Source organism: Cornus florida, unplaced genomic scaffold (genome assembly GCF_030987335.1).
Source record: "Cornus florida cultivar Cherokee Brave unplaced genomic scaffold, ASM3098733v1 CherokeeBrave_3.0.0_Hap2_Chr11, whole genome shotgun sequence".
Classification (NCBI taxonomy): Eukaryota; Viridiplantae; Streptophyta; class Magnoliopsida; order Cornales; family Cornaceae; genus Cornus; species Cornus florida.
Window position 1 is genome coordinate 105,209,604 of NW_026775581.1, and position 22,536 is coordinate 105,232,139.

The 22,536-nt window shown below is 36.6% G+C and overlaps 3 protein-coding genes across 3 annotated transcripts; all 3 read left to right on the forward strand.

Annotated features, from left to right (window-relative positions):
* Positions 1-2,091: 2,091 nt before the first annotated feature.
* LOC132285063 (putative receptor-like protein kinase At3g47110) lies at positions 2,092-5,067 on the forward strand. Its single transcript, XM_059787230.1, has one exon. It carries the CDS (start codon positions 2,279-2,281, stop codon positions 5,063-5,065), a length of 2,787 nt encoding a protein of 928 aa, XP_059643213.1. The 5' UTR covers positions 2,092-2,278; the 3' UTR covers positions 5,066-5,067.
* A 7,256-nt stretch (positions 5,068-12,323) lies between these two features.
* Positions 12,324-14,690, forward strand: LOC132281756 (probable LRR receptor-like serine/threonine-protein kinase At3g47570). Its single transcript, XM_059783426.1, has 2 exons — positions 12,324-13,502; positions 13,638-14,690. Exons 1-2 carry the CDS (start codon positions 12,324-12,326, stop codon positions 14,688-14,690), a joined length of 2,232 nt encoding a protein of 743 aa, XP_059639409.1.
* A 5,008-nt stretch (positions 14,691-19,698) lies between these two features.
* On the forward strand, positions 19,699-21,951 carry LOC132281757 (putative receptor-like protein kinase At3g47110). The gene is made up of 3 exons (XM_059783427.1): positions 19,699-20,751; positions 21,092-21,513; positions 21,651-21,951. Exons 1-3 carry the CDS (start codon positions 19,699-19,701, stop codon positions 21,949-21,951), a joined length of 1,776 nt encoding a protein of 591 aa, XP_059639410.1.
* Positions 21,952-22,536: the final 585 nt, after the last annotated feature.

Here is a 22,536-nt window from a genome sequence, read left to right on the forward strand (position 1 = left end):
TCTACTTTCACACCTCATTTACAGATGAAATATATATATATATATATATCTAACCACAAATCAATCGAGGAAGATGGGGAATGAGAAATTTAGGGAAGATATACATAGAAGGGCATTATGATCTTTAATTTTTCATGAGGGTTGTATGGTTATTTAATTATATTTGGGTTGTTACGTGACTTGCATGTCCTCAAAATCCACCGGCAGATCGCCGAACGGGGTAAATTGCTACCAAATTCTTAGTTCAAGGAGTCAATTGCCAAATTATTAGATCGGGGGATTTTTTGCTATGTGGCCAATACTTCGAGAGAGTTTTTTGCACTTTACTCTGTTAATTACTATAATTTACATCACACTTCAAAACTGACTATGTTACAAGCTAGACTACTGACTACAAATATATAAATAAGATGTGGCTGTAAAAAATTATAATTATTTCTTATATTTTGAGTTACTCGGTAAAACTTTTATCCAAATGCTGCCGAAAGTAAATTTGTATTATAAGATTTAAATCTAATCTGTCTCATAGTCTCAAATACCTTTTACTCAAACTCATAAATTTTCAGATAGAACTTGAGTTGCTCATATTAGTCCCACCTTTCTCACCCCTATTTGTTTTTGCTGCAAATGAAATGAAAAATTGCATATAGAATTTGATGCAGGCTTAAATCCCTAGTGCACATTTTATTAATTAATTTTAATAGGTAAGAAACATTAGCACGTCCACCTTGTTCCATTCAGAACTTAACCATCAACCTCCTCTATTATTGGTGGGAAACAAGAAAAGAGTTGGTGAAATTCAAGTACGTTCCACTCAAATTAGAACTAAACAGCGAAAATTAATTGAAATTTTAAGTTGTCCAAGTCTTCAATCCATCAAAAACAATGCACAGGTATGCTTTATAAATTGATCGTGACTTGCATATATGTATGTGTTTTTAAAAGAAATTAAAGAAAACACGTTACCATAGTATATAAATTAAGTTGAATGGCCGGCAGTCTCTCTTCGAAAGAGAAAAATGGTAGACTTGGGAAAATGATTGGAAGACTTCAGAAAAAGCCTTTCTACAAGTTCCAAAGATTCCATCTAAACAATTAATTTAAATTTAAGATGATCAATAACCACCATATATAACAATACAATTGATCTTCCTTGATCGATCCATAAAAGTTCCTTAAAAAATTATAAATCTCATCCGTTTCTCGTTGCATGCATGCACGCAACGTTTAAAAAATTTGTAACCCAGGTTTAACGGCACAGCCTCCAGGGAGAGAAAGTGCCTCTTTTACGGATTAATATATAACAATACAAGGAATCTCTCTTGATAGATTCAAACGATTCTTTCTGATTAATGTCACACTTTTGAAATCCACTTCCAGAAATGAGTCCAATTATGCTTCTCAACTCTTTCAGAATACAAACATTAGGAAAAATAGTGATCATCACAATATTGCTGCATATCATCATGAGTACACTCCCTAATGCCACTGCCAGTACTGTAACCATTGGCAAAAATGAGACAGATCATCTTGCCTTGTTAGCCATCAAGTCAAAGATTGTTCATGACCCTCAGGGTGTCGTGAGTTCATGGAACGAGTCCCTTCATTTCTGCAGGTGGGAAGGTGTTGCGTGTGGTCATCGCCATCTTAGAGTCATCACCAAACATCTAGGGTCTAGAGGCTTAGTGGGTTCGTTGTCGCCTTATGTCGGTAACTTGAGCTTCCGTCGGGTGTTAAACCTCTCCAGCAACACCCTTGAAGGTGAAATCCCTCCTCAACTTGGTCATTTGTTCAGACTGCAGATATTGAACCTGAACAAAAATTGTATCTTCAATAAAAGTTAAACGTCATTTTTGATTCCTTAGATAGGAATAAAATTTGGGGATTGCAAAAGTGGAAGTCTTCTTTCCTCCTATTTATTTCTTATTAATACGAAGAAAATTCAGAAAGAGACAGAGAGGGTAGACTTGGGAAAATGATTGGAAGACTTGAGAAGAAGACTTTCCGCAAGATTCCAACTTAATAATTTATTTAAATTTAAGAGGATGAATAACAAATCCATACATAAATGATAAATCTTAGAAAATTTATAACCCGAGTTTAACGGCATCCACAGACTTTCTGCTAATAGAGAAGACTTCCAAGAGAGAGAGGGAAGACTTTGGAAGTAACCTCTTTTCCGGATTAATATATAACAATACAAGCAGTGATCTTTCTTGATAGATAGATTCATACAAGCCTTTCTTACTAGCCTCACATTTTTGAAATCTTTGCACTTATGGAAATGAATCTAATTATGCCTCTCAACTCCTTCATAACACCAACACTATCCCTAGTGTTCATCACATTGCTGCATATCGTCATGACCACACTCCCCAATGCCACTGCCAGTAGTACTGTAACCACTGGCAGAAATGAGACAGATCATCTTGCCTTGTTAGCCATCAAGTCAAAGATTGTTCATGACCCTCAAGGTGTCGTGAGCTCATGGAACGAGTCCCTTCATTTCTGCATGTGGGAAGGTGTTGCGTGTGGTCGTCGCCATCGTAGAGTCATCACCATACATCTACCGTCCAGAGGTTTAGCGGGTTCGTTGTCGCCTTATGTCGGTAACTTGAGCTTCCTTCGGGTGTTAAACCTCTCCAGTAACACCCTTGAAGGTGAAATCCCTCCTCAACTTGGTCATTTGTTCAGACTGCAGATATTGAACCTGAACAACAACAGCTTCGAAGGAGAAATTCCAGTTAACCTATCCCACTGCTCCAACCTCAGGTATCTTGGTGTACATGACAATAAGGTAGTTGGAAAACTTTCTGAAGAATTTGGTTCCTTGTCACAGCTCACACATCTCATCATTCACGGGAATCACTTTGCTGGAAAGATCCCTCAATTCATTGGGAGATTGGCTTCTCTAAAATACGTGTCTGCAGCTTCAAATCACTTCACAGGTAGTCTTCCTGAGGCCTTGGGTCAATTGAAAAATCTAGAAGTACTTGCGTTTGGTAGCAATGAACTCTCTGGTACAATCCATCCTTCCATTTACAATCTTTCTCTTCTAACTGTTCTCTCTCTGTCTGGTAACCATCTTCATGGCACTCTTTCGCCCAGCTTGGGTCTGATGCTCCCTAATCTTATACTTCTCCAATTAAGGGGGAACAAATTTACTGGACCCATTCCACTATCAATTTCCAATTGTACAACACTAGAAAACCTTGATCTTGGAGAAAATCATTTCAACGGGAAATTAGGAACTAATTTTGGAGGCCTACAGAATCTCGAGGATATTTCTCTATATATGAATAATTTAGGAAGTGGAGAGCCAGATGAATTTAGCTTCATTGATTCTATGGCCAATTGTAGCAATTTAAAAGCGTTAGATTTGCCTGCTAACCAATTCAGAGGGCTCTTACCTGATTCTGTGGGCAATTTCTCAAACCAACTTTCCTATCTCTCGCTTGATGTAAATTTTATACATGGAAAACTCCCTTCAGCAATAGGTAATCTTGTCAACTTAGAACATTTAGGCCTAGACAATAATCGATTCACGAGCACAATTCCAGTTACTATAGGAAATCTTCAAAATTTACAACGGGCATATCTTGGCATAAATTCTTTCCATGGGGATATTCCAGAATCTATAGGAAACTTGTCATTGTTGACGGAACTTTACTTGGGTGAGAACAGATTACTGGGGAACATACCCATGAGTCTTGGAAATTGCAAAAAATTATTATGGCTTGATCTTTCACAAAACAATCTTAGCGGCACCATACCCAAACAACTTTGGAGCATTTCTTCTCTTTCTATTTCACTAAATCTATCTGGAAACCAATTGTCTGGATCCCTACCTTCTGACGTTGGCCACCTCAAAAATTTGGCGGAGTTGGATATATCTGAGAATTGGTTGTCTGGTGAAATTCCAAATAGCCTTGCGAGTTGTACCAGCCTCGTAAACCTCTATATGGAGGGAAACTTGTTTAATGGATCTATTTCTCAATCATTGAGTTCCTTGAGAGGTATTCTGAACTTCGATCTTTCTAGGAACAAATTGTCTGGACATATTCCAAGATTCTTGGAGCATTTTTCCTTAAAGAATCTTAATTTGTCCTTCAATAATTTTGAGGGTGAGGTGCCCATTGAAGGAGTTTTTGCAAATGCTAGTGCAATTTCAGTTGTTGGAAACATTAGGCTCTGTGGCGGCATACCCAAACTTCAACTACCAAAATGCAACGTCAAAGAATCAAAGAAGAAGAAAAGTTCACTTATGCTCATATTAGTGATCTCAATAGTGTGCACACTTCTGGGTGTGACAATGGTAGTATCTTTCTTATTTTGTTGGGTTAAAAAGAAAAGAAATGTTCAACCTTCGGGAATATTGTTGAGAGAATCATTCATGAAAGTGTCTTATGAAATGCTCCTCAAAGCTACCGACAGGTTCTCTTCAACAAATTTGATTGGTGTGGGTAGTTATGGCTCTGTCTACAAAGGAATCCTTGATCCAAATGAAACCATTGTTGCAGTCAAAGTACTAAACCTCCAACGTCGGGGAGCTTCCAAAAGTTTCATGGCCGAGTGTGAAGCCTTGAGAAATATCAGACATCGGAATTTGGTAAAGGTCATAACTTCTTGCTCGAGCATTGATTTTCAGGGAAATGATTTTAAGGCTCTAGTCTATGAATTCATGATCAATGGGAGTCTAGAGAGTTGGTTGCATCCAAGTCTGAAATCTAGTAATAGAGAAAATGATCAAACTCATAGCCTAAACCTTCTTCAAAGAATAAATGTTGCAATTGATGTTTTGTGTGCACTCGAGTATCTTCAGAATCATTGTCAACCGCCAATAATCCATTGTGATCTAAAGCCAAGCAATGTCCTACTTGATAGTGACATGGTTGCACATGTAGGAGATTTTGGGCTAGCAAGATTTCTTCAACAACTCACAAATCCAAATCAAAGCAGTTCAATTGCAGTAAAGGGAACTGTTGGTTATGCAGCTCCAGGTAAGCATTGTTTCTCATATACAATCCATTATTGTTTCTTTTTTATTTTCATTTTCTTCCTCTAGGTTTAAAACTGCATCACCGAAGACACCATAACTTCTTAAGATTTAGATTTGATACCAAAACTAACTTCTAAGGATTAAATTTTGATATAAGTTAGTCCTCGTGTTTGTGTGTGTGTGTGAGAGAGAGAGAGTTTCATTGGAATGGAGGCATAAATTGAAGGGAATAATTTTTTGTGCATTTGTTATGGTTCCAAATCCATTTTTCTTCTCACCAAAAGTGCCATATTAAATGGTGTATGGAAATAGATATAACCTGTTTTTATTGGAATTTAAGTTGCTTTTAGCCCATAAACCTAAAAATTGAATAGCCTATCATTTTCAAATGTGCTTCCTATCTTTGTCAAAACAAAAAATAAAAAAATCTTTTCATTAATTATGTGAATGACAAAGTATGGTTTGGGAAGCAAAGTGTCAACAAAAGGGGATTTATACAGTTACGGGATCTTGGTATTGGAGATGATGACAAGGAAAAGGCCTACTGACAGTATGTTTGAGGGAGGCCTTAACCTTCATAACTTTGCTAGGATGGCTTTGCCTGACCGCGTTATGGAGATTGTAGACCCAATACTTCTGAACATTGATGATGAAGAAGAGGTAGCAGCAATGTCAAATAGAAATCGAGATGCTGAAGAATTAAAAAATGGCATCCGAATGGAGAGTGTGTTGTCAATGATCAAGGTCGGAGTAGCATGCTCCATGGAGTCATCACAAGACCGGATGGACATTAATGACGTCTTGCGTGAGCTGACTTTGGTCAGGAAAAATCTTCAAGGCCCTCAGAACAGGTCTTGAGGTAGGCCCCAAACCCTTGACACATCCTCAGTTGCCCACCTTCACGTATCAAACCAATGTTCATTCTCTGCCTTCATAGACAATTCATTTGTTGCTTCCACATTGATCCCCTTGCAGGTTTTCATCAACAAAATAAGTGGCCCTGGCTTGCTGTGTCTATTCAACTTTCCCTTCGGGATGTTAAGAATACCAGCAGATTCAAGGCTCAAGGACTCTGCTTCAACTAGAAGGCTTGCATCTGAATGGAACTTTCCCAGTTCATGCTTCTGGGCCCTTCCTACTATCAATGACTAGCTACTTCATTTATCTTCATTTTGAATTCGTTAAGCTAGTGTTTTGGTCCAGGTGTGGTTTTAATTCATAAGTTGTTGTTGTAGTTTGTCGATTGCTTCTTGGTTTGTGGTTCTGCTGTTGTTGTCATGGCTTTGAGAAAGTCCTGTGTCGTATGTATGATTGATTGTTTGCTTTTAGTTTCCCTTGTGTTCATGTGGTGGTTTTGTCTAGTTTTATTTCCAGAGCCATTCTTGTTTGCGGGACTTTTGTCCCCAGGGTATGCCCTGGTGTTGTGTATTCCTTCTTCTATTCTATACAAATTTACTCTTTACCAAAAATTATATATATATACACACACACACACACACACAAGTGGAAATTAAGACAAAATTAAATTAATTTTGTCCTACAAAATATGTTTTTAATGTTTCCAAAAATTAAGATTCCTTGGTAATTATACTCCAATTATAGTTAATGTGATTGATTTTCAACTAATTACAATCACGACTGTGATTGACAATTGCTTTGAGCAACAGTAGCACTGCTCTTTAAAAAATGTATTGCTATCCTTGTTAGCTTTTAAGTATGATTTGTCAAAACGACTACAAATATGTAGATATGCCTCCTTAAATTCTTTAAATGATTAATTTTTACTCGGTGCACCTAAAAAAAAACTTATTATATTTTTGAATGCAAATCCCCAAAAAATAATAAAAAAAAACTAACCTTAAGTTGCACATTTTATTTAGAACAAGCTTTTACACAAAATTTTAACACATAATCCTCGTACTATTCTATTTTTAAAAAGAGGAGACTTCATAGGTGCTACAATTAGGTACACCCCATTATACATATATATATATATATATATATATATATATATATATATATATATTATCCCAACCTCCTCCTTTAGAGCAGCTCCAACGGCCCAAAATTTAGAAATTCTGGGCCGGTTTTCGCTATTGGACTGCTCTAATAGCATTGCCAAAAATTGGGCCCCACCCAATGGGTTGCTGAAAAACCACGACCCTCTTAGCGAGCCGTGGGCCTCCCATGCAGGCCTGTAACGACTCGAACATAAGAGTCCGAATCGCTAACCGGGTCCTTACCCGAATCCGAGGTCGTCTAAGGGCATTATGGTCAATTCTAATGTCGATACATAATATATGTGCCACCCCTTATACAAAAAAATGAGATCAGAGCTACAAAAGATGTCAAAATAATCCATTATCTATCTAAACTTGTGGAAGAGCGTCGATCAGTAGGAGGTGTCTAAGACACACCTCTTAATGACCTCGTGAATCCATACAAAACATAGGATAAAAAAAGTACGGGATCATGTCATTAAGGGGAAAACACAATAACCACAACGACAATAACACCAACTACAATATAGGTCATCCAACCATATGTACAAAATGCATACCAATGTAATACAATGACATGCAAATGTCGCTCCCCATTTCCAAAACATTTCTATTTCACCGTTCCAAACCGTTAATGCAACCCGACCCATAGCAGCTCTATGGCGCCACGAGAAAACGATTAACTAGCTATCCCCGATCACATGGCATCTCCAAGGCGTCATATCGAACCTAGGTAGCTCAACCACGCTAGGATCTCTCCCTAGTTCCCTCTAGATCAAATTAACGACACGGACCATTAGGCAACTCCTAGGCGCCCGGGTTTTCGGAAACCACTTTTCAAAAACATATTTTCCAAAAATAATTTTCAATTACTTTTAAAACAACTTTTCCTTTTTTTCCTTCCCAATGAAATGCATGAATGCCTCATGCCATATACAATCATAACATTATACAAATTTCCATAATTTGAAATTAATCACAACAATATTACATGCCTTTATAGAAATTCTAGAAATAGACGTATCATGCTTTCATATAACAAATCCAACACCTTCAACATAGTGGTTATATTTCATACATTGACAAAATAAAGTTTCAACATTTATATACATACAATGCAAACAAAAATTCAGTTTAGCATACTTCATCACATCATTCCAAGTAACATACATTTTTTGCCACATAATCACATAGAACACATTTACACATAGAACCCTCAAACCATAAACAAAATTATCAATTTAAGCATGCTTAGACTGAAATTAAAGAGGGAAAATCTACAAAAATTCAAAGAAAATATGGATTAGAACACCTCTACCTCAAATTAAAGAGCAAAACCGTTAAAACCCCCAATTTTTGAAAATCAAAAAGTGGCCTAAACGGGGCTTTGCTTCGGTCAATACGAACCCCTCGCTATCGTCGACTCTGCCTTCAGTGGTCAAATTCTCAATGGTAGAGCTTGGATCAAAGCTTGAAATGGTGGGAAAAAAAATGAAAAAGGAAACTTATAAGGAGAGAGAGAGAACACTGCGTGAAAGAAGAACACAAAATGAATCAGGTAATGACCTTATTGTCATTATAAGGGTTCATTGCAAATGGTGGGTCCCATGGATGTAAAATATCATTAACATTATATGTGTGTGTACAAACCAAATTACCACCACAATTTAAACATATAACCAAATAATTATGCACCAAACAATTATTTATGAAGTGTAACAAACCCGGAACATAGTCCCCGTGCACAACAGTATCGGTTGCGGGTCCCATTTGGACCTTCCATTCCGAAAAATGAAAAAATGTCGAAATGACAACTAATACATTTCTAAGAGTCATGAACTCAAAGGAATGCCTCAACCAACTCTTGGGACCCATCTAGCACATCTTACTATGCCCGGCACGCAAAACGAGACAAATTCAAAATAACCCCGAAAATCAGAAAAATATCAGAAAATGAAAAATGGAAAAAATCGAAAACATTACAATCTGCCCTCTTTAAAGAGATTTCGTCCTCGAAATCTACCCTCCTTAAATTGATACGAATTCATTCATAAATAATCGCTAGAATCAAATTGAAAAAATAATATTTATAGTGTTTGAAAGTATTGAGTCGATAGTTTGAATTTCAAAATAGAAAAAAATTTAGTTTATTATTAATTAAATTTCTTTCAATTTAAAATTTAATCTCAAACACAACATTATTATTTTCGGAAAGTTAAAAAAAAAAAAAAAAAATGTATGTAAGAGCATATTACATCAAATTCAGCTTTAGTTAAATAGACCAGCACAATGGGCCTGCGAAGAGAGTACAATGGCCCAAGCCAAACAAAAGCAAAGAATGGCCCAAATAAGATGCAAATTACAAAAGCAAATCAAGCTTAATAGGATTTTTTTTTTTTTTGGAAGGGTCTGATATGATCCATTAAAAGATCGAATTGTTATCAACTGGTAGTCATTTTTGTATCAATTTAAATCTTGGAAAAGGTTGTATAATAATTATGACCATCTTTTTTCCTAATTTGGATCATTCAAGTATATTTTGTGTGTGCAATTGGGACAGATTAAATAGCCTTATGATTTTGATGATAACTTCACAACTTTATGTCTTACATTCTGCAGTAAGGTCCATGTCCAGGTCAGCATTTGAGAAAATTCCATGTCCTTCAATTAATGTCTTCCATTAATTCAATCTTACAGTAAAATTCCATGTCCATACCAGCATTTGAGAAAACTTCATTAATTTGAAAAACTAAAATTTGACTTCATTTATTTGTCCTTTGACCTCCAAAACACCATTTTTTTTAGAATTATCCCATAATAATATGTAAGGAGTAGTGAAGTAGTGTTTAGCTGATTTTATTTTATTTTGGCATTGAATTAATTAATTCAAGTAAGTCATTAACAATAGAGCAGTCTGGTCAAGGGAGTGCTCTCACCGTCAATACCCCTTGCATAATCTGCATTGAATCTAGTCGCTGCAAAAGGAGTGCTCCGGAGAGAGGCTGCCTTAATGTACAGCATTTGTTTTAACAATGTGGAATAATCGAAACTGAGTTTCAAAAAAATCTCATAATAAACTATAAAATAACATTCCAACTATGGTTACGTGCACAACCAAAGATTACAGTATAGTTGTAGGCGTTTTTGTATCCATTCAAAGCATTTTTGTAATAATTATGACCGTTCCTTTAGTTAATTTAGGAGTACTTGATTCAAGAAACTCAAGTTGGATTCTTAATTTTGTAATTGGACCATAGATGAATTCTTACGTTTTTTTCTTTCTTTCTTTGGTGCAGCCAGCAACAATCTAGTGGTAATTAATTTTTTTTCTTTTTCTTTTTTGAAACTCTTAATTACCATTTTCTTTACTTCATAGAAGCATATGAATGCTATTTGATTCAGTATTTATTTCTGTTAACTATTAGGGCTAATTGATAATTATTACAGAACAAAAATATAATATTATCTGTGTTATTTCACTAAAATTTTCATTAAATATTTCATATCTTATTAGCAACAAAAATGGATAAGGATATTCTCTAGAAAAGGAGAAGTCCGACACACCCACCAACCGTTAGTGGGAGAATCCAATCCAATGGTTGGTGGGTGTGCGGGACCTCTCATTTCCTGAAGAGAATCCTTATCCGTCCATTATTATCACCGTTACTTTATGTCTGACATTTTGATGTTAAAAAACACACTAATTTACAGGCTGTAACAAATTTGTTTTGTTTGAGTAATACCTAATTGTACCTCCTAAATTAGATGTCGGGAAAAAAAAAAAATTAAATGTAGTATAAAATATGTGTGGTGTAAAGGCAAGTAGTTGGGAATGGACAATAAATAAATAAAACAGGACAAGTTGTGCATGGTGATGAAAATAAAGAATTGTCTGAGGAGGAATATATGAATTTCCCACTGATAAGCTTATTAATTAGTTTAAGGGTGGACTCTGGTGCAACAGTAAGGCAGCATGTACATCTAACCCTCCTTAGACCATATAGCGATTGAAGCTCATTAGATGTGGATGATTGAATCTCTCTACATCCAAAGACCTTGTCAGTGACATCGGGAAAAAGGACTTGGCTCAACAATATCCATTTTTCCCCCCTCTAAACCTCCGCTTTTGGTAGCGGAGGAGACAAGACAGTAGTGAAATTCACATGTGCTCCAGCTCAATGAAAGTAGAGATGGTTTTTGCCACTAAAAGGATCAAAAAGTGAACCATTTTCTTGACTTAACCCATGACACCTCACAACAATTCATCAAGTTCCCAGATTTTCTTTATTCCAACACTAGGTATAGTATTTATAGTCTGAAGGAGCTTAGTGGCATAAATTGGATTTCAGGAATGTGAGGTTAGTTAGAAAGACTTGTATGAAACTATCTATAAAGATCACTTGTATTGTTATATATATATATATATATATCAGGTAAAGAGTCACTCTCCGAAGTCTTCCCTGTCCCTTTTGGAAGTCTTCTCTGGACATATTTTAAGAATTGGATGGATGCATGCGCAATGAGAAGTGGACTGGCGACATTAATTTATGGTTGTTAAAATTTAAATAAACGGCCGGCGATAATCATTTCCCGAAGGGAGCACTTTGAAAAAACTTCTCTACTGAGTAAAAAACTTTCTGGTAGATAAATAACAGTAGAAGTCTTCCCTGTGTATCTCTTTTTTAATATTTTGATTATATAATAAGGTAAGGTGTTTTCAACTGAATCAATTATACAATTAGGTAAGGTGTTTTCAACTTATAGAATAAGGTAAGGTGTTTGAAGACTAGGACAATTTAAAAAAATGAATTCATTTTGGCTGTTTAGTGTCTAATGTGATTGGAACTAGGAGCCTGATGAATTCATTGCTGCATATCATCATGAGTACCCTCCCTAATGCTACTGTCAGAACTGTAAGCATTAGCAAAAATGAGACAGATCATCTTGCCTTGTTGGCCATCAAGTCACAGATTATTCATGACCCTCAATGTAACGACCCTCACCCTGGCCAGACACAATATTGTCCGCTTTTAGCTCACCCAGACCAGAGACTTTCCAGGGGGTCACCCATCCTGGTACTACTCCAAGTTAAGCACGCTTAACTACAGAGTTCTGATGGGTTCACGGCCATCACGGCTTTAAAACGCGTTGTGTCATAGAAGGGTGTTGAATCTACATATAGCACTTGCCCCATCCACACCCAGACGATATGGGATTGTGCACCTGTAACTCGCCCAGTGTGGTAGCCTACTGGTGCCCCCTGCACACGCTCACACACACCCGCCCACAAGGTCGCCACACTCAAGGTGTCATAAGCTCATGGAATGAGTCCCTTCACTTCTGCGAGTGGGAAGGTGTTGCATGTGGTCATCACCATTGATCTAAGCTACAGAGGCTTAGTAGGTTCATTGTCACCTTATGTCGGTAACTTAAGCTTTCTTCGGGTGTTAAAGCTCTTCAACAACACCCTTCAAGGTGAAATCCCTCCTCAAGTTGGTCATTTGTTCAGACTGCAGATACTGAACTTGAACATAAACAGCTTTGAAGGAGAAATTCCAGCCAACTTATCCCACTGCTTTAATCTCAGGTATCTTGGTGTAAGTTTCAATAAGCTAGTTGGGAAACTACCTGAAGAACTTGGTTCCTTATCAAAGCTCACATATCTCATCATTGAATTAAACAACTTAACAGGAGAGATTCCTCAATCCATTGGAAGACTGAGTTCTCTAGAACTTTTGGCTTTACCTTACAATCTTTTCTCAGGTAGTCTTCCTAATGCATTGGGTCAATTGAAAAACCTGGAAGGACTTTTTTTAGGTGTCAATCAACTCTCTGGTACAATCAATCCTTCCATTTACAATCTTTCTTTGCTAACTAATCTCTTTTTGGCTGACAACCATCTTGATGGCACACTTTCGCAGAACTTGGGTCTGTTGCTCCCTAATCTTCAACAGATCCAATTATGGGGGAACAAATTTACTGGACCCATTCCACTCTCAATATCCAATTGTACAGCACTAGAAAGCCTTGAACTTTCAAATAATAATTTCAATGGGAAATTAGGAATTAATTTTGGAGGCCTCCCAAACCTCTTTAGAATTATTCTAAATGATAATAATTTAGGAAGTGGAGAGCCAGATGAAATGAACTTCATTGATTCTATGGCCAACTGTAGCAATTTGCATATACTACAGCTGGGTCCTAACCACTTTAGAGGGTTCTTACCCAATTCTGCGGGCAATCTCTCAGACCAACTTCGTCATCTAACACTTCTTAAAAAATTCATACATGGAAAACTCCCTTCAACAATTGGTAATCTTGTTAATTTAAATCTTTTATTTCTAAATAATAAACAATTCACCGACGCAATTCCAGCTGCTGTCGAAAATCTTCAAAACTTGCAACGGGCAAATCTTGCAGGAAATAAATTCCATGGGGAAATTTCGGAATATATAGGAAACTTGTCATTGTTGACAGAGCTTTACTTGTTTGGGAACAGATTAGTGGGGAACATACCCTTGAGTATTGGAAATTGTAAAACGCTGTTATTGCTTGATCTTTCCCAAAATAATCTTAGTGGAACCATACCCAAACAACTTTTGACATTGTAAATCATTTGTTTGGATCCCTCCCTTCAGAAGTTTTGCAACCTAAAAAATTTAGCGAAGTTGGATATATCTGAGAATGAGTTGTCTGGTGAAATTCCTAATAGCCTTGACAGTTGCACTAGCCTTGAAAGTCTCTACATGGAGGGAAACTTCTTGGAGCATTTTTCCTTAAATAATCTTAATCTATCTTTCAATGATTTTGAGGGTGAAGTGCCCAGTGAAGGAGATTTTGCATATGCTATTGTAATATCGGTAGTTGGAAACAATAGGCTATGTGGGGGCATACCCAAACTTCAATTGCCAAAATGCAACATCAAAGAATCAAAGAAACAAAAAAGTTCTCTTGTGCTCATATTAGCGATCTCGATACTGTGCACACTTCTGGGAGTTACAATGGTGCTATCTTTCTCATTTTGTTGTGTTAAAAAGAAAAGAGATGTTCAACCTTCTGGAATATTGTTGAGGGAAACATTCTTGAGAGTGTCTTATGAAATGCTCCACAAAGCAACTGACGGGTTCTCTTCAGTAAATTTGATTGGTGTGGGTAGTTATGGCTCTGTCTACAAAGGAATCCTTGATCCAAATGAAACCATTGTTGCAAACCTCCAACATCGAGAAGCTTCCAAAAGTTTCATGTCCGAGTGTGAAGCCTTAAGAAATATTAAACATCGGAATTTGGTAAAGATCATCACTTCTCTTTCAAGCGTTGATTTTCAAGGAAATGATTTTAAGGCTCTAGTCTATGAGTTCATGCCCAACGGGAGTCTAGAGAGTCGGTTGCATCCAGGTCCGAAATCTAGTAACGAAGAGAATGAACAATCTCAGAGCCTAAACCTTCTTCAAAGAATAAATGTTGCAGTTGATGTGTTGTGTGCACTTGAATATCTTCATCATCATTGTCAAACGCCTATAATTCATTGCGATCTAAAGCCAAGCGATGTCCTACTTGATAGTGAGATGGTTGCTCATGTAGGAGATTTTGGGGTAGCGAGGTTTCCTCAACAACTCACAAATCCAAAACAAAGCAGTTCAATTGCAGTAAGGGGAACTGTTGGTTATACAGCTCCAGTTAAGCATGCATAATACATTATTGTTTCTTTTTATTTTCATTTTCTTGCTCGGTTTAAAACTGCATCACCACAACTTATTAGGAATTAGATTTTATACCTAACTAGCTTGTTAGGATCAAAATTTGATACAGTTTAGTCCCTGTGCTTGTGTGTGCATGCACGTGATAGAGAGAGAGTTTCATTGGAATGGAGGCATAAGTGGAAGGGATCAATTTTTTTTTTGGATTTGTTGATTGCTTCCAAATTTGCTCACACCAAGAGAGCCATATTGGGGAATAGATATAACCTGTTTCAATCATAATCTAAGTTGCTTTTAGCCCATAAAATATTAAATAGCTTATCATTTCAAATGTGGTTCCTATCTTTGTCAATTTTATCTTATCTTTTCTTTTCTTTTCATTAATTTTGTGAAACGGCAGAGTATGGTCTGGAAAGCAAAGTGTCAACAAAAGGGGATTTATACAGTTACGGGATCTTGGTATTGGAGATTGTTAGAAGATATTATATTTGGAAAATATTATTATAGGAACCCTTAAATTACTCATTGACATAATATTTGATATGAGAATATCATAGTAGAGATTTTAGCCTATGGTAGAATATTGATTGGAGTGATTTATGGTATTGATTTTAGGAATCTTCCATTAATGTATTTTCCATATTTATCACCTCAATTCTTTGACCTATAAATAGAGGTGATCATTGTATACAACGATTAAGAGAGAATATATTATAAAGTGATGTAGCCCTTTAGGCTCTTTGTGCCGTGGATGTAGGCCCTAGTGGCTGAACCACGTAATATCCTTGTATTCTTCGTGTTTCAATTCTCTCTTCACTTCCATTTTATGCTTTACAACAGAGATGATGGCAAGGAAAATACCTACTGACAGTATGTTTGAGGAAGGCCTTAACCTTCATAATTTTGCTCAGATGGCTTTGCCTCACCGTGTTATGGAGATTGTAGACCCAATACCTCTGAAAATTGACGATGAAAAAGAGGTAGCAGCAGTGTCAAAAAGAAATCAGGTTTCTGAAGAATCAAGAAATGACATCAAAATGGAGTGTCTGTTGTCAATGATCAAGGTTGGAGTTGCATGCTCCATTGAGTCGCCACAAGATCGGATGGACATAAGTGACGTCTTTCGTGAGCTGAATTTGGTCAGGGAAAATCTTCAAGGTGCTCGAACAAGTCCTGATGCATAATGGTAACACATAAAACTCAAACTTAAATGCCTGTTAGCTTTGTATTTGATTTTAAAATTGTATTGCAAAACATGGCTATGTTCTTTGGTTTTCAGCTTGGGGTAGGCTTCAAACCCTTGACATATCAAAACCCTATTCTTTAATGTCCATTCTCTGCCTTCAATTGGAACCAAATACAATTCATTTGTCGCTTCCACATTGATTCCTTTGACTGGCCCTCTTTGTTGCTTTGGGTTTCTGATGATTGGAATTCCTCCAAAAGCTTGCAGGTCTTCATCAACAAAGTGTCCCTGGCTTGCTTTGTCTATTCAATTTGGGTTGGAAGAAATGCTAGAGATTTTTGAAACTCAAACTCTAGCCCTTCTATTGTCCTTTGGAATTTTAAGAATTCCGTCATATTCAAGCTCGTGTCTCTAATACAAGGACTTTGCTTCAACTAGAAGGCTTGCATCCGAAAGGAACCTTCCAAGCCCATCCTACCAGCAATGACTAGCTAGTGCATTCTTCTTCATTTTGAATTGGTTAAGCTGGTGTTTTGGTCCAGGTGCAGTTTAATTCATAAGTTCTTGTTGGTGTAGTTATTCGATTGCTTGTTGGTTTGTGGTTCTGCTGTTGTTGTAATGGCTTTGACAAAATACTGTATCGTATGCATGATTGTTTGCTTTTGGTTTCCCTTGTATTCGTGTAGTGGTTTTGCCTAGTTTTCGAGCCATTCTTGTTTGCTGGACTTTTGTCCCCAGGGTATGCCCTGGTGCCATGTATTCCTTCTTCTATTGTGTATGAATTTACACTTTTACTAAAATTGGTATATGCTCTTTATGTGAATTATAAATATGCCTGTCAGGTGTAAAATAAGTTAGTCTTGGTTGACATCACAAGGACTCAGAGTCGTCCCCTGGAGAGCTCTTAAACAAATTCAATTGGTAGATCACAATCCCATTGCTGGAAGGTAAAGAAACAGAACCCCAAAGTAAATAGCTTAACTAAAAATTGAGAATTAATCAAATGATCAATATTGGAATAGATGGCCAAATAAAAGGTGGAAAGGAAGTAATAGCAACACCTCCAAACCCTAGAATAGTGCACACAACAAACAACAATGGGCACCAGAAACCTAATGCTACTTATACAGTAATGCACACAACTTGCAAAACATAATAATAAAAAAGAGCCCAAGCTGTATGTATCAATCATACCTAACATGCCAAGGATCCACCTTGAAAAGGCAGCATTATAAAACTCCAATTAATCAATCAAAAATACTAGAAGACAAAGTATATTGAGTCAACATGGATTCATACCTGGCATTCTGGCAACATTTTGTCGATCGAAGTTCAAGCCACCTTGGTGGATCACATCGAATAGAACAATGCAAACAGAGAGATTGGAAGACAAGGAAACTTCACTATTCAAACATCAGTGACAAAGCTTTGAACCCCACACTCCCAAAAGTTATGAGCTTGAACAGAGATTCAGACATGAATAAGAGGAAAACAAACAAAACTCAACACCTCCTTGATCATCGAACAGATAGCAAAGACAGGAGTTCGTGATTTTGGTTCCAACTTGGGGGCGAAAACTAGTAGGATGAATATAAAGTTTAAAAACATTAAAAATTATATTTACATACATATTTTCCACATCAGAAATTATAATATATATTTTTAATGTAAAAAAAAAAAAACTAAGACAAAATTTTATATAAATAAAAAAACATTTCAATTCATTAAGTAAATTAAAAAATAAATCTAAGTCGATTTTTACATGACATGTACAAATCCAAATAGTAGATCACAGGTACGTTATGTGATCTAACATATATTCCATATATCTAATAAATAAATAAAAATTGTACAAAGAAGTATCAGGGATGTTCTTTTTGAAATAAATTCTCTTCATTGTACAAATAGAACCGAGCCGACTTTAAATTCAATATTATATTATTGCGGAATCAATTTGAAGACAATATGCATTAGATTCAAATAAAAGCATATAACATAGATCATGGGGTACTAGATAATAATAATAATAAAGTATGAATTGGACATTTGGATGAAGGTTTTGTATAATACATCAATGGGTATTTTGATGGCCTAAAAGTTATGTGAGTTTTGATGGACTAAATTTCATGTGGGTTGGGTTTGGACGGGCTTGTAACAAATTTCTGTAAGCTTGAGAGTCCAAATGTTAATTTTTTGTAAGCCAATGCTTAAAGATTAATTTTTTGTGTGACAATACTTGAATATGGGCCACTTAGTAAGACAACCACGCCAAACCCAACATACTAATACCCGAGACCATGTCAAATTCAAGTCTCGAAAAGTTCATTGCAACTCAACCCATCTCAATCCGTACATGTTTAAAGCATTTTTAGAATTGAGATTTTTAAGGGGTCAACCACGCCAGACCCAACGGACTAATACCGGAGTCCATGTCAAACTCAAGTCACAAGAATTTCATTACATATCTACCCATGTCAATCTATGCTTAATGCATTTTTATAGTTGCTCAGATTGTTCAGACTGTAACAACCTACTAAAAAACATAAAGAACAAAATGCTAATAATATATAAATTAAATAGGAAATTATATACACTTAACCTGAAGACAATATAATTGGTTAATAATTTGAAAAGAACTCAAAACTTTATATTCTTAATATTTTATTTATAAACTAACCTTAATTTAATTACTATAATTTTACATCAAACTTCAGAACTGACTATGTTACAAGCTAGACTAATGACTACAAATATATAAATAAGATGTGGCTGTAAAAAATTATAATTATTTCTTATATTTTGAGTTACTCAGTAAAGCTTTTACCCAAATGCTGCCGAAAGTAAATTCGTATTATAAGATCTAAATCTAATCTCAGTCTGAGTCTCAAATACCTTTTACTCACACTCATAAATTTTCGGATAGAACTTGAGTTGCTCATATTAGTCCCACCCTTCTCACCCGTATTTGCTTTTGCTGCAAATGAAATGAAAAATTGCATATAGAATTTGATGCAGGCTTAAATCCCTAGTGCACATTTTATTAATTAATTTTAATAGGCAAGAAACATTAGCACATCCACCTTGTTCCATTCAGAACTTAACCATCAACCTCCTCTATTATTGGTGGGAACAAGAAAAGAGTTGGTGAAATTCAAGTAAGTTCCACTCAAATTAGAACTAAACGGCCAAAATTAATTGAAATTTTAAGTTTTCCAAGTCTTCAATCCATCAAAAACAATGCACAGGTATGCTTTATAAATTGATCATGACTTGCATATATGTATGTGTTTTTAAAAGAAATTAAAGAAAACACGTTACCATAGTATATAAATTAAGTTGAATGGCCGGCAGTCTCTCTTCGAAAGAGAAAGGGTAGACATCGGAAAATGATTGGAAGACTTCAGAAAAAGCCTTTCTACAAAGTTCCAAAGATTCTATCTAAACAATTTATTTAAATTTAAGATGATCAATAACCACCATATATAACAATACAATTGATCTTTCTTGATAGATCCATAAAAGTCCTTAAAAAATTATAAATCTCATCCGTTTCTCGTTGCATGCATGCACGCAACGTTTAAAAAATTTGTAACCCAGGTTTAACGGCACAGCCTCCAGGGAGAGAAAGTGCCTCTTTTACGGATTAATATATAACAATACAAGTGATCTCTCTTGATAGATTCAAACGATTCTTTCTGATTAACGTCACAATTTTGAAATCCACTTCCAGAAATGAGTCCAATTATGCTTCTCAACTCTTTCAGAATACAAACACTAGGAAAAATAGTGATCATCACAATATTGCTGCATATCATCATGAGTACACTCCCTAATGCCACTGCCAGTACTGTAACCATTGGCAAAAATGAGACAGATCATCTTGCCTTGTTAGCCATCAAGTCAAAGATTGTTCATGACCCTCAAGGTGTCGTGAGCTCATGGAACGAGTCCCTTCATTTCTGCATGTGGGAAGGTGTTGCGTGTGGTCGTCACCATCGTAGAGTCATCAGCATTGATCTACCGTCCAGAGGTTTAGTGGGTTTGTTGTCACCATATGTCGGTAACTTGAGCTTCCTTCGGGTGTTAAGGCTCTTCAACAACACCATTCAAGGTGAAATCCCTCCTCAAGTTCGTCATTTGTTCAGGCTGCAGATGTTGTACCTGAACGACAACAGCTTCCAAGGAGAAATTCCAGTCAACCTATCCCACTGCTCCAACCTCAGGTATCTTGGTGTAAGTCTCAATAAGATAGTTGGGAAACTTTCCGAAGAACTTGGTTCCTTGTCACAGCTCACACATCTCATCATTCACGGGAATCACTTTGCTGGAAAGATCCCTCAATTCATTGGGAGATTGGCTTCTCTAAAATACGTGTCTGCAGCTTCAAATCATTTCACAGGTAGTCTTCCTGAGGCCTTGGGTCAATTGAAAAATCTAGAAGTACTTGCGTTTGGTAGCAATGAACTCTCTGGTACAATCCATCCTTCCATTTACGATCTCTCTTTTCTAACTGTTCTCTCTTTGTCCGGTAACCATCTTCATGGCACTCTTTCGCCCAGCTTGGGTCTAATGCTCCCTAATCTTATACTTCTCCAATTAAGGGGGAACAAATTTACTGGACCCATTCCACTCTCAATTTCCAATTGTACACCACTAAAAAACCTTGATCTTGGAGAAAATCATTTCAACGGGAAATTAGGAACTAATTTTGGAGGCCTACAGAATCTTGAGGAAATTTCTCTATATATGAATAATTTAGGAAGTGGAGAGCCAGATGAATTTAGCTTCATTGATTCTATGGCCGATTGTAGCAATTTAAAAGCGTTAGATTTGCCTGCTAACCAATTCAGAGGGCTCTTACCTGATTCTGTGGGCAATTTCTCAAACCAACTTTCCTATCTCTCACTTGATTTAAATTTATACACGGAAAACTCCCTTCAGCAATAGGTAATCTTTCCAACTTAGAACATTTAGGCCTATACAATAATCGATTCACGAACAATTCCATTTACTATAGAAATCTTCTAAATTTACAACGGGCATATCTTGGCATAAATACATTCCATGGGGAAGTTCCAGAATCTATAGGAAACTTGTCATTGTTAATGGAACTTTACTTGGGTGAGAACAGATTGCTGGGAAACATACCCATGAGTCTTGGAAATTTCAAAATATTGTTATTGCTTGATCATTCACAAAATAATCTTAGCTACCCAAACAACTTTGGAGCATTTCTTCTCTTTCTATTTCACTAAATCTATCTCGAAACCAATTGTCTGGATCCCTCCCTTTAGAGGTGGGTAGCCTCAAAAATTTGGTGGAGTTAGATATATCTGAGAATTGGTTGCTTGGTGAAATTCCAAATCGTCTTGAGAGTTGCACTAGCCTTGAAAATATCTATATAGAGGGAAACTTCTTTAATGGATCTATTCCTCAATCATTGAGTTCCTTAAGAGGTCTTGTGAACATTGATCTTTCTAGGAACAAGTTGACTGGACAGATTCCAAGATTCTTTGAGCATTTTTCCTTAAAGAACCTTAATTTATCCTTCAATGATTTTGAGGGTGAGGTACCCACTGGAGGAGTTTTTGCAAATGCTAGTGAAATATCAGTTGCTGGAAACAATAGGCTGTGTGGGGGCTTATCCAAACTTCAACTCCCAAAATGCAACATCAAAGAATCAAAGAAACAAAAAAGTTATCGTGCTCATATTAGTGATCTCCATAGCGTGCACCTTCTGGAATATTGTTGAGGGAATCATTCTACAGAGTGTCTTATGAAATGCTCCTCAAAGCAACTGACAGGTTCTCTTCAGCAAATTTGATTGGTGTGGGTAGTTATGGCTCCGTCTACAAAGGACTCCTTGATCAAAGTGAAACCATTGTTGCAGTCAAAGTGCTAAACCTCCAATGGCAGGGAGCTTCGAAAAGTTTCATGGCCGAGTGTAAAGCCTTGAGTAGGGATGGCAAAATCCCCATACCCGGCGGGTCCCCGCCCCACCCCGCCCTGTTTATGGCGGGTTTAGGGACCCATTTATGTAAATGGGGAGGGGATGGGGATTGTATTTGAAACCCCAGCGGGAGATAGGGTGGGGGGAGGATAACCCCGCCCCGTTTATAGTGCATTTTTACAAAATTGCCCTTACATGTTATAAAATATTACTAAATTACATAACTATATATATAATATATTCACTTCTGAAAGTGAAACCCTAGATCTATTCCCTTGCAGCATAGAGAAAGAACATAGTCGTTGTGCATCAAATATCTGATCATATTTTAAATTGTTATAATTGTGCTGAAGCTTTATTTAATTATTAGGTTGAAAAATATTATGGCTGTGTTGATTTTGTTGAAGGTGAATTGGAATTTAAAAAATGTTATGTGGGGCGGGGATGGGGGCTAATGTGGCGGGGCGGGGTGGGGATGGAAAAGGGGGTTGAAAATTAAACTGGTATGGGGGTGGGGGTGGGGGTGGGGATGGGGTAAAAAATTTGACTAGGGATGGGGATGGGAATGGGGAATGAGATCCCCGCCCCACCCCGCCCCATTGCCATCCTTAGCCTTGAGAAATATCAAACATTGGAATTTGGTAAAGGTCATAACTTCTAGCTCAAGCGTTGATTTTCAAGGAAATGTGTAATGTTTCCGATTT

What these genes read in the sequence shown, in the direction of transcription:
- LOC132285063 (XM_059787230.1), top strand. Translation starts at nt 2,279, where the DNA reads ATGGAAATGAATCTAATTATGCCTCTCAACTCCTTCATAACACCAACA.
- LOC132281756 (XM_059783426.1), top strand. Translation starts at nt 12,324, where the DNA reads ATGAGTCCCTTCACTTCTGCGAGTGGGAAGGTGTTGCATGTGGTCATC. An exon ending in ACTTGTTTGGGAACAGATTA is followed by an intron (nt 13,503 to 13,637) that starts GTGGGGAACATA and finishes CCCTCCCTTCAG; the next exon opens with AAGTTTTGCAACCTAAAAAA.
- LOC132281757 (XM_059783427.1), top strand. Translation starts at nt 19,699, where the DNA reads ATGAGTACACTCCCTAATGCCACTGCCAGTACTGTAACCATTGGCAAA. An exon ending in GAGGGCTCTTACCTGATTCT is followed by an intron (nt 20,752 to 21,091) that starts GTGGGCAATTTC and finishes AAATAATCTTAG; the next exon opens with CTACCCAAACAACTTTGGAG. An exon ending in GTTGCTGGAAACAATAGGCT is followed by an intron (nt 21,514 to 21,650) that starts GTGTGGGGGCTT and finishes ATCATTCTACAG; the next exon opens with AGTGTCTTATGAAATGCTCC.